Source organism: Sander vitreus, chromosome 11 (assembly GCF_031162955.1).
Source record: "Sander vitreus isolate 19-12246 chromosome 11, sanVit1, whole genome shotgun sequence".
Classification (NCBI taxonomy): Eukaryota; Metazoa; Chordata; class Actinopteri; order Perciformes; family Percidae; genus Sander; species Sander vitreus.
Genome location: NC_135865.1, coordinates 15,820,620 through 15,833,809, shown reverse-complemented (window position 1 = coordinate 15,833,809; position 13,190 = coordinate 15,820,620). Strand labels below are relative to the sequence as shown.

At 41.4% G+C, this 13,190-nt stretch overlaps 2 protein-coding genes across 7 annotated transcripts; one reads left to right on the top strand and one right to left on the bottom strand.

The window, feature by feature from the left end:
- Nucleotides 1–839: 839 nt before the first annotated feature.
- pdk1 (pyruvate dehydrogenase kinase, isozyme 1) lies at nucleotides 840–9,426 on the bottom strand. Of its 6 annotated transcripts, none has more exons than XM_078261885.1 (12): nucleotides 9,154–9,426; nucleotides 8,106–8,194; nucleotides 7,378–7,519; nucleotides 7,214–7,285; nucleotides 6,915–7,099; nucleotides 5,711–5,806; nucleotides 5,526–5,603; nucleotides 3,834–3,898; nucleotides 3,645–3,743; nucleotides 3,414–3,524; nucleotides 2,550–2,663; nucleotides 840–2,442 (listed from the first exon to the last, which is right to left on the bottom strand). In XM_078261885.1, the coding sequence occupies exons 3-12, from the start codon at nucleotides 7,443–7,445 to the stop codon at nucleotides 2,302–2,304; spliced, it is 1,029 nt and encodes a 342-aa protein (XP_078118011.1). In that variant the 5' UTR covers nucleotides 7,446–7,519; nucleotides 8,106–8,194; nucleotides 9,154–9,426; the 3' UTR covers nucleotides 840–2,301. The 6 variants fall into 6 exon arrangements, with proteins under 6 accessions (XP_078118011.1, XP_078118010.1, XP_078118009.1 ...); XM_078261884.1 differs by lacking the exon at nucleotides 9,154–9,426 and adding an exon at nucleotides 8,649–8,711; XM_078261883.1 differs by lacking the exon at nucleotides 8,106–8,194.
- Nucleotides 9,427–9,751: 325 nt separating this feature from the next.
- Nucleotides 9,752–13,189, top strand: nup62l (nucleoporin 62 like). Its single transcript, XM_078261879.1, has 2 exons — nucleotides 9,752–11,614; nucleotides 11,735–13,189. Exons 1-2 carry the CDS (start codon nucleotides 10,076–10,078, stop codon nucleotides 11,891–11,893), a joined length of 1,698 nt encoding a protein of 565 aa, XP_078118005.1. The 5' UTR covers nucleotides 9,752–10,075; the 3' UTR covers nucleotides 11,894–13,189.
- The last annotated feature ends 1 nt before the right edge of the window (nucleotide 13,190 follows it).

The window sequence follows — 13,190 nt, the reverse complement described above, 5'->3', positions numbered from 1 at the left end:
CACATTCCTATAAAGTAGTCCTGCAATAAATATTAGTTTTATTAAACTACTTAATTTTAATTGTTTAACACTTGATTTTTTGGTGTTTTGGACTGCATTATACTGCCAGGCTTTTCTCATACGTTTTACTTGTCCATATAACGTACTGTATGTAGTCTCACCAAAGACCTGAGTCAACAGACCAACAACTAAAGAAACTGGGCATTAAGTGAGGTTGTTTTGATTGCAGGGCTGTTCTCTTGTTCTGTTAACATTGTATGATTGTCTTGTCCCTCAGTAATCATTAATGGATTATGCAAGGCTTCTGTCAGGAAGCATTTACTTTGTGTTCAGTCACTTAATTTGCCAGATAAGCAGTGAAACTATTTTTGCTGCTTTTACACAAAGTCTCACAGGATTCTTTAGATTAAACGTAATATTCACTTTCAAAAATAAATTATACCCTTGACACTGTTAAATCATCAGAACATTTGTCAGGTGCAAATCAGTGGGCAGGGGGTCTGAAGCTGATATGGAAGACCCTTAATCATTTGCAATAATGTATTCCAGCATTTCATCCAATGGCATCACTCTGGAAAACATACTGTAACATTCCCACAGTAACAATCATTTTATTTAAAAGCCCTCGAGTAAATAATGTTGGTATTCAACATTGCATTCACTGTAGTTAGTGAAAATTAGATTGCACAGCCATACAGTGTCCCTGTAGAGTTCACTGTATTGATGTTGCACCATTTAAACAAGAACAAGGCAGAAATCTGATCATAAGTAGCATGATAACCAGTGACATCCATCTTTACTTCACTTACAGGAGATTTGACACAAATACGAATCATCTCCCTGTTTGAAATGTTTATTTTTCACTAAACATGATCCATACAACTGCTTCAGTGTAACATGGGAGGTATTGATTATAGATAATTTACCAGGACGAGTCTTTAAAATACAACCACAGCAGCCCAAATATTTTGCTCTTGTACTGCAAGTGTTACAACTCCTGAGAAAAGATAAGCACCTTGTTTCAAATTAACGGAGTTTCAGAAGAAAACTAAATATGTTGCAAACCCAATTAGTCATATCAGCCTACACATTTTCCTTCAGCTTTGTTGAATTTCAGATTCATTTTTCTTGTTACGTTAAGTAAAACAGGTGCAAAATGTAACTATAGAGATGGCAAATCAATACGTTTTTGATCACGTTGCTTGTATACATCATCCAACTAAAGAAGAAATGCCCCAAATGAAAACATTCGAACCAATCACACGCACAGATTAAAAATCAAGCAGCAACTTATTGTGAAACAAGTTTTCCATTTTCTTACCTAGTCTGGTTTTGCCAGACCTTCCTCTACCGCGGTGCTGCGGAGGAGGGTCTGGCGAGTCCACACAGTATTCCGGGATGGGAGAAAAACATACTCTGGTTTGTTGGCATTTCTTTAAACCAATCACAATCGTCATGGGTGGCGCTAAACACCGTACGGAGCAACTGCGCCGCTGCAAAACAGCCTCTGGAAGGAACTTGTTTTGGTGGAACGTGTACGTTCAAAAGTTGTTTCATTCGTGCAACAGAAAACTCAGATTGGACAGGTAGTCTAGCTAGCTGTCTGGATTTACCTCGCAGAGATCTGAGGAGCAATTAACCATAGTCCTCATCAATTGACCGGAGTTTAAAATGCCAACACAAAGAAAGTCCAAGGCAACGGTTATCTGGCCTAAATGAGTGAAATCCGGCAGAATTTCTATTTTGCACAGAATCTCCATGGTTACCACACATTGATCGCCTGGCGTTGTCCGCTGTGTCTGTTCACATGAGGAGCTCACGGATCCACGCGACTACGCAGGCGAAGTGTCGCCCCCGGTGTGAAAAGCCCTTTTAGTTGCAGTGGGTAGAATGCAAAAAATGCCAGAATTTGAAGTAGAGTGAAACCTCTTCTTACAGCTCTCCGTCTCCCCTCTTTGTCGCATGAGCAATGCATGCACAGAACAGCCAATTGGAACGCTCTCGCTCTCTGAAATGACCTGTGATTGGCCAAAGTCTCCTGTGATGGAACAGAGCCAAGAGGAGATGCAGAAGTCTAGTTCTCTCTCAAACCAATTACGAAATACAATATGCTGAAAGATTATTAAGGAATTTTTCCCCCAACGAGGTCAAAAATGAAGTGCCTACCACAGCTTTAAAAACACACACACACACACACACACACACACACACACACACACACACACACACACACACACACACACACACACACACACACACACACACACACACACACACACACACACAGCCATTTATTTGGATCTAGAAACTGCGAAACGTTGTCATGTCCTTCGGCTCTTTGCTGGGGATGCACCAGTCGTCGGCCTCATGAATTGTCTTGTAATGTTTCCAGGCCGACTTGTTGTACACAGGGAGCCTCTCAATGGACTCTGTGGAGAGTGCCTAACAAGAAGATTAAGAAAATAAGTTAAAACACAATGTAAATAATGCATGCGCACACACACACACAAACACACACACACACACACACACAAGTAAAACTCAATTACCCGAATGTAGACCACAGCATCAGTTCCATAACCCTCCAGAGAGTACAGCTTCAGGTCCCCTTGAAAGTACCGGGCGTACAGTCGAGAGATGGGCAGGCCATACCCGTAACCAGCCTGGACAAAAATAAAACAGAGCAGTTAGCAGTTTCACAGCAGAGAGCAAATAAAACAAGAGTTGTGTGTGTTAGAGCTTAGACTGTAAAGTAAGTCTGGCACTGGAACAAACTGATAATACATAGATTGTTTGCTGTATACACATTACATGAACAGGAGGGGAAATTACAGAAATGCTTTCATGTATTTTTCCTCTCTCTTTGAAGCAATGTTACAATAAGAACATCATGTAATACAACTGAAAGCTCCAGAAAAAAGTAAGTGGGTCAAAAGTGATTATTTTCTTTGTCATCTACTATTTCAAAAGGTCAAAAGAAGCTGGTCTGTTATTAACATAGATCATGATATAGGGATGTATGCGAAATCGCATGTGTAAACATATTAAAAAGATTCATTTTTAATTACAACAACAACACAAAATTCACTTTGGTTGAGATCCATTTGGAACAGAATTTAGTAAAATAATAACACAACATGATAATATCATCACAATACAAAACAATAAATAATTATCACCCAGTTAAAAACATAAGTCAAGATGTACTAAGACTGCACTTTTTTTCACTAAGTTCAACTGCCCAGAAACGAAATTTTCATGTGTGACAAGGTCTATAACTGTCATAAAGTGATTGTTTAAGATTTTCATGGTGCTGAGTACAAATGGAGTAGTCGACCGCAAAGTCAGAAGACTGAGCTCACATCCATCCGCATGAATCCACACATTATTGATCACACATCAGGACTACTGACCAGAGGAGCAGCACGGGCCCCGTCCATGCTCGGTCGAGGAGCTGTGGAGTACGTGTAGGTAAACAAGCGGTCAATCTTGCGCAGCGGCACGCCTCCTCCGCGATCACTCACCTGAAGAAGAACATATGGTCTGAACGGTATCCTCATCCAACGCCTCCATTTTCAATCTGTACAGGAGTTTACACCGGCATGTTTTGGCAAAAAGACTCATGTGCAGCAGCACAGCTTTACCTTGACTGTCAGATCTTCAGTTCCCAGGGCGACCTGAGCATGGATAGCAGGATACTCCATGGCATCACCGTATAACTCCATGGTGGCCCGCATGGCGTTCTGCAACAAGGCAACATGTGAAGATGTAAAACTGAATCATGTGAACCAGCTGTCCCAATTATTCAGTTCAAAAAGCAAATCCATACCTACCTTAAAAAGTTCAAACACCATATGATACAAATGAGATGGGACATAGACCACAGCGGTGGGGTTGACTGTCGGGACAGAGGATCAAAGATTAGACTAAATTTCATCAGACATGTTTGAATCAAACCATTCTTAGGTCTTAGTCTAGGAGGGAGGGTCACCCAACTTTTGTATTCATGAAAAAAGCAACATTTCAAAGTGGCTTGTTTGGTGCATATTTTTTCATGTAGCTCTTAGTCTCTGCCCGCCTTTGCTACCAGATGGGTCTGAGCCATGAGTTTGCTGGGGGGGGCCAGAGGGAGCACTGCTCCCCTGGTGGCTGAAATGGGTAAATGCATTGTTTAAAAAATGAGTGGAATAATTAATTATATCTGGCATGACCAGATATTTTATAAATATCTTAAATAACACAAAACAACTAAATGGTGGTAGGTAATACATCAGATTTCATATACTGCTTTAGTAAAAAAAAAAAAAAATCCCTGGCTGACGATGGGAGCAGCAGGATGCAAAAAACGAAAGTTACTGTTGCACTATGTCTGGACATCTTGCCGTGCCAACGTTGCAATAACGGTTTCCTAAATGCCATGTATATAATGTGATGTCAGCTTACTAACTGATTGCGGGTTTTGTGTAGATTTGGACTTTTACACATTTATTCCACTTTGTTTAAACGGCGAAGTGGAGAGGCCTCGTTCACCTGTTCGGAGCTGGTTGGTGAATGTGACGCGCGTAGGCCTTGCTGGATACACCGTGACCCTTTTTGTGGATCTACTGATCGCTGTGGATTACTTTTTGTTCGTGTAATTGGATTACGGCAAAATACGGATCTTTTTTCTCAACGTGTCTTAACGTTTTATGGTGTGACTGTGCTTCGTTTATGTGTTTGGAGAGGCATCTCAACAGACTGGAGGTCCAACACTGAGTGTTCACTGTTACGTTTTAGTTGAATTTAAGTGTTGGGGCATTCCACCACCGTCTGTCTATTGCGTTCCAAAACAGCCGTGCCGCGATTGGATTTCATAAGGGCGAGTTGTTAAATTGTTACAATGTAATTTAAAATCTGCTTTAAAAATAAACATATATGTTTTGGAATATAACGTTCAGCTTCGGCAGCTTTACTTATGTGCTAAAATATACAATGACTGAGGAAGCCTAGTGACGAGTCCATAGCAACCAGTGTTGAATTGGTTATTTCCCAGTGTCCTTTGCTGAATGGTCTCAATGTTTTATTGTTTTATTTCATGTGAATACTAGTTTACTAGAGGAGTAACTTAGTATTTGAAGTAATGCAGGAAGTGTGCATTTAGTTTCCATGTTAGTGAGTAAATCTACTGAAATGGCCACCACACCATAACAGAGGAGTGTGATGCGTAAGATGAGAATGCAGAGGTTAAGTCATGTATGTTAAGGCTGTAAAATATTAAACGGCATCTGTACGTCTTTGCTAAGCGCAAACTAACACATAAGGGGAAAGTCATGCCACTTTCTCCAAATCATTTTGGAGGGTCATAGAAAAATTATTACTGGCGAGGGGAGGGTCCAGTCTTTTTAGCCTAAAGGTCCCAAAACTCCTTGGTGGGCCCTTAAATAAATAACGAACAGTCCCTTATTTATTTATTCATTCATAATGCAATTTAAAGTGCTTCAGATAAACAAATGTGTGTGTAATGTACTGTACATAATTAAAAGTACCGGTGAATTCCTCCAGCACCAGCTCAGGAGAGTTCATGTAGTACCGGTCACAAAGGGTTCGTGCATTTTCATAGGCATCTACGAGGAAGAGGTTTGTTTTCAGGGAACAACACGACGCTTAAATACTTGAAAAGTGACATATCTGAGCACTCATGTCACCGTCATTAAACGTTTGCGCTCCTTACCTCTGATAACCTCGCTGACACGACAGTTTGGATCAATACTGCCAATCTGTTTGGGATGAGCTGGGTTCACCTTCACCTTCCCACCAAAGAGGAGAGCTGGAATAAAACACACAGGGATATAACCACGCGCTACACTACAGTATAAAAAGTGTGAATTATTGAAATGATTCCCCAATTTCCACCGGTCGCGGAACGGCTGCGTATCTGCTCCGGAACGGCGGCGGACTCAATAGGTTTCCATTAAAGTCAATGTGTGTATTTCTACTGACTGCGGAACGGCTGCGTTCCGACTCCGTCCGAGCTCCGGCGGCCGCAGCACTCCGGAACAGATACGCAGAGCTTCCATTTTTGCCGGACGCTGGAGAGCTCCGCAGCAATTCAGCACAATTCAGATTGTGCGGGACAGGAAGTCGAGCACAGAAACAAAATAAAACATCCGGTTAATTTTCTAATAAAATACATTAGCCCCGTTATGAATGATTGTTTGTTTTTTTACATACATTTGATTACAAAACCTTGTTTTTATGTCAGTAACAATACTGTTACCAGACAACACAAAATCCACTATATAAACACTATAAATTACGGACAGCAAAAAGAAAAGTGTGAAATTAAATTTTAAAAAGTGAAGTTGACAGAGGCTTACCAAGTATTCCAACTAATATAATATCCCTAAATGTTCTTTTGTTCTCATAATCTAATCATGTTTTGTTTGCCTTTATCAGTATGTCCTCATATTGCTCCTTTGTCCTCATTGTGTTTTTGTCAGGCACACAGCAGGAACTGTGTACCTTAATAATACTAACATCCAGCAGGTCTGTGCAGGTTTACTGTCTCTTTGCCCTTTACAGTATGTCTCACACTTGAATAAACAATTAACTCATTCAAAAGGTGTAGATAGGGTACAAGTCCTTTCAAGTTCATTTCAAAAATGTCTCTGGGTGTGGTCTGTGGATGTTTCTTGGTTCACTGTGGCGGTGATGTTAAAAGGTTGCAGAAAGGACGTGCCCCAAACTGCTACAAAATCAAGATGGCTACCAGCGGACTGTGATCAGAATAAATAAGCCTCTGGTGTCCTGTTATTGGAGCGACCTGGCTCTTTGTGACAAATCTACACACAAGCACAGCTACTGTTCACACGTGATATTATTCATGACTGACAACAAGAGATCATCTTTTATTAAGCAGAAGAGACTCTACTCACTGTGCTGGTTGAGCAACATCCTGATGGATATTCTGCTCATGTAGAAACGATCTAGAAAATACTGAAGATTTTGACTGACGACTGGGTCTGTGCCGTAGGTCTCCTTGTACTCCACAACTCCCTGAGCCATGGTCGGAATGACATCATTGTGCCGATTTCTGATCTTTATTACTGCATCTGTGAAACTGAATAAAGACATAACAATCACGGTAAGGCGTGAAAAATAAAACCACAGAATTAAATCATCATAAATAAAGAGATAAAACTAAACTGCGTAGTGTTTGTTTCAATTTACTTACTCATATGTGACTTTCTCATCATCTGCATTTTTGTCTTTGAACTCAAGAATTTCCTGAAAACTTTGCATGTACCTGCACATGAAACATACATCACTATTTGCAGGCACTTGGCATCAGCGTAATTTGAAAGATAACTAAGAAAAAGCAAAACAAAACCAGCGTACCAGCCCTGGACCAAACGCACTGATGGAGTACTCAGCAAGTTGTCTGGCAACAAGTTGATCTCTTTCATGATGTTTGCCAACCTCACAGGTAATTCATGTCTGAGGAAGGCAAATGATGTTTTCTCACATGCATTTTCTGAGCCTGAAGGGTGTAAACAGAAACAGGAACATCTTTTTTTCTTTTTTAAATAGTATGGGAAGCAAATGATTTTTTGTGTTTTCAGTGTGTGCTGTCACTTGGGTTGGTTGATATGACAATGTACAATATAAATTTGTCTACTGTAATTTTGCCATACAGTTTAAATACTGTTGTAGCTATCAAGAGGCCATTGTGAGCAATTTAAAGAGATATTGGATTTTTAGGTTAAGCACTTCATTGATTTGTCAGGTATTTCATTTGCTGGATTAGTCAAAAACAGACATTCTTGTGTGGTTATTTTAATTAGAAGCTGTTTCTCAACTTTTAAGATCTTATTGTAATTCATCCCATTGTGTATATTTTATTTAATTTTCACTGCTGTGTTACTTAAAGGGGTGGTCTCTTTATAAGCCTTTTCTTGGCTTCTAACCTTCCCTGCACAATGTTTTTACTTTGTATCAAGCCTTATTGTTGTTCGTTCTTTTTTAACAATGTGCTAATAAACTAAACTTCTAAATCATGTTTTCACATTAAATGTATTACATCATGATATACAATATAGCAATCTTGTGTTATAAAATACCTGTACCTTGATCAAAGATTTTCTAATCCTCCACCAAGGCTACATCACAACAGTCCCAGACACTCAGGCCTCCATGTTTCTTTGTAGCAATTAGCCTGTGGTAGCACATTTGTTTAGTGAAATGCACCACTAAGCATAATATAAACTGACAAGACAAGGGCCTTAAGGTGGTTCCTGTATTTTCTACCTGATCTTGAATTCAGTAGTTCCCAACCTGGGACCCTGGACTTCTCAAAGGGGTTACAAGTTGCATATAAAGTGTTGCCAGATAATTACCAGGGTAGGATTACAACAACCACTTCTCTCTAATCGTTGCATGTGTCTTGTAAAATAGTGCATGTTTTCATTTTCTCAGAAACATGTGAGGAAGGAAATTCATTATTTAATTGAACTGCTCACAACTCGTAAATATGCAACCTGTGAGGAAAGGTAACGTGTACTTTGCATTAGGAGATCACAAGCAAAAGAAGTTGGGAATGTAAACACAAAGACTCAAGTATACATATACATACAGACCATACAGTCTATGGTAACGTTACCAATCCTTACCAAAATCCAGAAACTGCTTCATTGACAGAGGAGAGGGTGAAAATTTGGAGTAATAGTCAATGTCCTTTCCTATGGACACGCTGTTCCTCAGAAACCTTAAAATCCTCATTGTGACAGCTCCTGTGTTAGGTCACTTGGCGGACAATGCTATTCAGGTGGTGTCACAGATGGTGCTTATTAAGTTTATAGGTGGCATCCACAGCACAGACACGCAGTTAGTTAGCTAATCTGTTAACATTAGCTTTTACGCCTCAACTTCAGCAGAACACATTCAAATGTTAACGTTACGTTATTGAGTGATTTGGTAAAATGTGTGTAAAGTCACCGTAACATATTTCTAAATCGCCTTTAATTGCTCATAGCTGAGTGCCAAAGATACCAACATGGCAAGGAGGCTACATGCGGTAACAGTCATGAATGTAGCAACCGTGTACTAGTGTGCACTGCAGCCAGCTAAACCAGAGAGTCATAACGATGTCAAGAGAAGAAATGTGAGTAACGTTACCTTTCGACTTTGTTAAGATGCTTTTTTCCTTTTTTTTTAAACGTTATAGTTCAAAATGTGCAATTTGCTTCTGTTTATGTATATGTATACGTCAACAAAGACGTTGTTCAATAGTTATCTGATAAAAATGGGCAATGTAATGGCCAAATAAAACGGTCTGTAACCGTGGCAAGTAAGAGACTCGCGTAAAACAAATTAATCTAAATGTAATAGACAAGATGCTTTCGATCATTTCGAAAGCATCTTGTCTATTACATTTACTTGTCACGGTTACAGACCGTTTTATTTGGCCATTACATTGCCCATTTTTATGAGACAACATTGAACAACGTCATTTTTGTAGTTGTCACACAGCTCGTGTTCAGCCACATACATTTTGTTTTCTTGACGTGGACTCAGTACTCTTTGGACAATGTAGGTATGGCTCCCTGAGGTTTGTCTGTCAGGCAGTAAGCTGTACAAATCAAATTTTAGTTGGGGTCTGGTCGGGGCCGTGATTGGGCATTGGACCAGTCAATCTACCCAGGGAGGCGGGGTTTGTGCGCTCGCAGACAAGACTCAGGGCTAGAATAATGTAACTAGATTTTGTTCCTAACTGCCGTCATTTCCTTTAGTTAACTACAGAAATGCCTGCTTGAAGAAGTACGAGGCAGCGGGCCACGTTTTTGTGAAGAATGTTTTGTTAGTTTTTGGTCGGCGTCTGGCTCAAGGTAACGTTAACAAACCTGTGATTGACTTTATTAACCGCTAATGTCTGGAAAGATATCGTAGGAGAGAAACTGTTTCCTCGGTTACATCGGTATAACCAACTCGTATTTGTGCCCCGCCAAAAGCCTCAGAGAAGTTCAGCGAGGAAGTGACCATTTTGTGAGTTGGCTGTTTCCGATAACGTTATAATTAAGTCAGCCTCCTGCTAACGAAAATGAGTGGCGGATTCAGTTTTGGGCAAGCCTCCACGGGCTTCGCTTTCGGAGCTCAGAAGCCCACCACAGCCGCAGCCCCTGGCACGGGCTTTGGGATGACAAGCTCCACACTTGCAGCCCCCGGAGGGGGCTTCGCATTTGGCACTTCCGCTCAGGCCACCCCCAACCCTGCCGGCTCTTTCAGCTTTGGCACCCCAGCGAAGAGCACAGCAGCCGGCGGAGGAGGCTTCTCTTTTGGGACCCCCACCGCCTCATTTGGAATGGGCGCTCCTCAAACCACAGCAGCAGCACCCGCAGGAATGACTTTAGGCTCAGCAGCTCCAACTGCGGGGTCAGGGTTCACCATGGGCTCGGGTTTGTCTGCACAGACCACCGCTGCTGCCCCCGCAGGAGGGGGTTTCACCTTTGCGACTCCTTCTCAAGCTCAACCCCAACCCCAACTTGCAGCACCACCACCAACAGCCACAGTAACGGCGACTACAGGAGCAGGTGGCCTCACATTCGGAGGATTTAGCTTTGGAGCAACCAAGGTCCAGGCGACCACAGCTGCAGCCCCTTTTGCAGCCCCTACTGCTACCCCAGGAGGGGGCTTCAGCTTTGGCACCAGTGCTCCATCCAACCTCACCTTGGGCGTCCAGCCCCAGCCAGCCCACACTGCTGCAACCACAGCAGGTCAGGGTGGAGGATTTCCCTTTGGGATTAAACCTTCATCAACCCCAGCTCCTCCTGCAGCGGCCCAGACAGCCCCAGCTCCAGGCCCGTCTCTCTTTGCTGCACCCATCTCTACAGCTGCCGCTGCCACTGCTGCTGCTACTGCTGCTGCAACTGCCGCTTCAACAGGTATAGGCTTTACTTTGGGTGGAGTTTCAACTTTAGCAGCAAGCACTGCTGCTGCAACAACTGCAGCAACAGGTCTGTCGTTTATGATGAAACCTCTGGGGGCAGCGACCATCACCTCCACCTCTGCCTCCGTCCCGTCTTCCACTGTTGCAGCTGCCACAACAGGTGCTGCTACAGGCTTTACACTGGGGCTCAAACCGCCATCCAGCACAAGTATCATATCAACTACTACAGCAACAACCATCCCTACAAGCATTGCTCCTCCAGTGATGACCTATGCCCAGCTAGAGGGTCTCATTAACAAGTGGAGTCTTGAGCTTGAGGACCAAGAGAGACATTTCTTACAGCAGGCTACTCAGGTGAATGCCTGGGACCGCATGCTGGTGGAGAACGGTGAGAAGATCACAGCCCTGCATAAGGAGATGGAGAAGGTGAAGCTGGACCAGAGGAGGCTAAACCAGGAGCTGGATTTCATCCTGTCCCAACAGAAGGAGCTGGAGGACTTGCTGTGCCCACTCGAGGAGTCGGTGAAAGAGCAAAGTGGAACCATCTACATGCAGAATGCTGACGAGGAACGTGAGAGAACGTACAAGCTTGCCGAGAACGTGGACGCACAGCTGAAGAGGATGTCGCAGGACCTGAAGGAGATCATCGAGCACCTGAACACATCCAGTGGCCCAGCAGATACCAGTGACCCAGTAAGATGAGACCTAATTCAATGAAACCTTCCTTGACAAATTTCTGGTGCTTTGGCATTTATTGTTGCACATTAAATTAACTTCTGCCTCTGTTTTTTTTCTTTTTCTTCTCCTCCTCAGCTTCAGCAGATCTGTAAAATTCTCAACACCCACATGGATTCACTTCAGTGGATCGATCAGAACTCTGTTCTTCTGCAGAGAAGAGTGGAGGAAGTGTCCAAACTGTGTGACAACCAGCGCAAGGAGCAGGAGAAAACCTTTCGTTTAACATTTGACTAATCGGGAATACATATGTTGACCTGTATATTGACATAATTATCTTTTTTTTTCTTCAGTTATTCTAAAGAGGGATGTCTTTTTGGGGGTTGTGATGTTTTGGATGCAAAACCAAAACATTCATCACAACTCCTGTTAACTTGCTTTTTCCTTCTGCTGTTTTGAATCATTTGGTTGCATAAAGATCAATATTTTCATTGTAATAGCTTTTATATAGAGTAGTAAATAATAAGTCTGTTCACATGTAAATGCTATGGTTGTTCTGAATAGTGTGATTAAATAAATATTTGGATAAAGGCTCTGTTTTATTGGTTACCAAATAAGCATTACTGTCATTTGTTTTAGATGTAGATGTTTGTGCACACATCCAATTTCCCTGTAACATTTGAAATCTCATATTTTCAAAAGATGTGTGGATGGAATTAGTCAAATGCCAAACACTACCAAATTCCAGCTTCTCAGTTGTGAGGATTTGCTGGTTTTCTTTTTCTTATGTAATAGCAAACTGAATATTTTTGGGTTTTGACTGTTTGTCAAACAAAACAAGCAATTTGAAGATGTCGCATTGGGCTTTAGGAAATTGTGATGGGCATTTATCACGATTTTCCAAAGCTTATAGACCAAACAATTGAAAACCTAATCGGCAGATTAATGGAGATCAAAAAGGATTAGTTGCAGCCCTTTTGTATAGGATTATACTTGTATTGGTAAGAAAAGACCACAGTAGGAATCTGTTTTTTTTAAGCATTTTATTATACTTGACAATTTAAAGACATTCACTTTGAATTCAATCTATAAAACATACATTTCAGTTTCTTTTCACCATCTTCCCTTTGGATTCTACACATGGAACAAAAAGTCTTACTTCAGTGATGACTTATAGACCGTACAGTGGATGCTACCTGAATGCCACAACAGTGAGAGAGGTGAAGAATCAATTGAACAGTCATTTGTGCACCTTAATTATTGTGAAATGATAATGTACCTAAATGTCATTCGAAAAAGGACAGAAGCATTTTGATGGAAAGTACTAAAACTAGACATAATTATACACAATGGAAAAAATTTACTGATTTACATTCATATGACACTGAGCTACCTGTGCCTTCCTTGCATAGACTTTCGGCTTAAAGTAAGACAGTACAACTTCATAGAAACAGTAGTAAACTTGTCCGTCGATCTGCTCCAGGACACATAAGACTAAAAAAAACTCTTTGGCTGCATGAAATTATTTTTTTATCAAAAAATAAATATACAGTAAAGTGTGCAGAAGTATTTAAATATATACAAAACTTACGAC

Excerpts from the sequence above, each read along its gene's own strand:
- nup62l (XM_078261879.1), top strand. The coding sequence starts at position 10,076 with ATGAGTGGCGGATTCAGTTTTGGGCAAGCCTCCACGGGCTTCGCTTTC. Across the intron at positions 11,615-11,734 it reads CAGCAGATACCAGTGACCCA|CTTCAGCAGATCTGTAAAAT; the intron begins GTAAGATGAGAC and ends TCTCCTCCTCAG.
- pdk1 (XM_078261881.1), bottom strand. The coding sequence starts at position 8,757 with ATGAGGATTTTAAGGTTTCTGAGGAACAGCGTGTCCATAGGAAAGGAC. Across the intron at positions 7,520-8,648 it reads GAAGCAGTTTCTGGATTTTG|GCTCAGAAAATGCATGTGAG; the intron begins GTAAGGATTGGT and ends TACACCCTTCAG. Across the intron at positions 3,525-3,644 it reads CTGAAGATCTGACAGTCAAG|GTGAGTGATCGCGGAGGAGG; the intron begins GTAAAGCTGTGC and ends GTTCTTCTTCAG.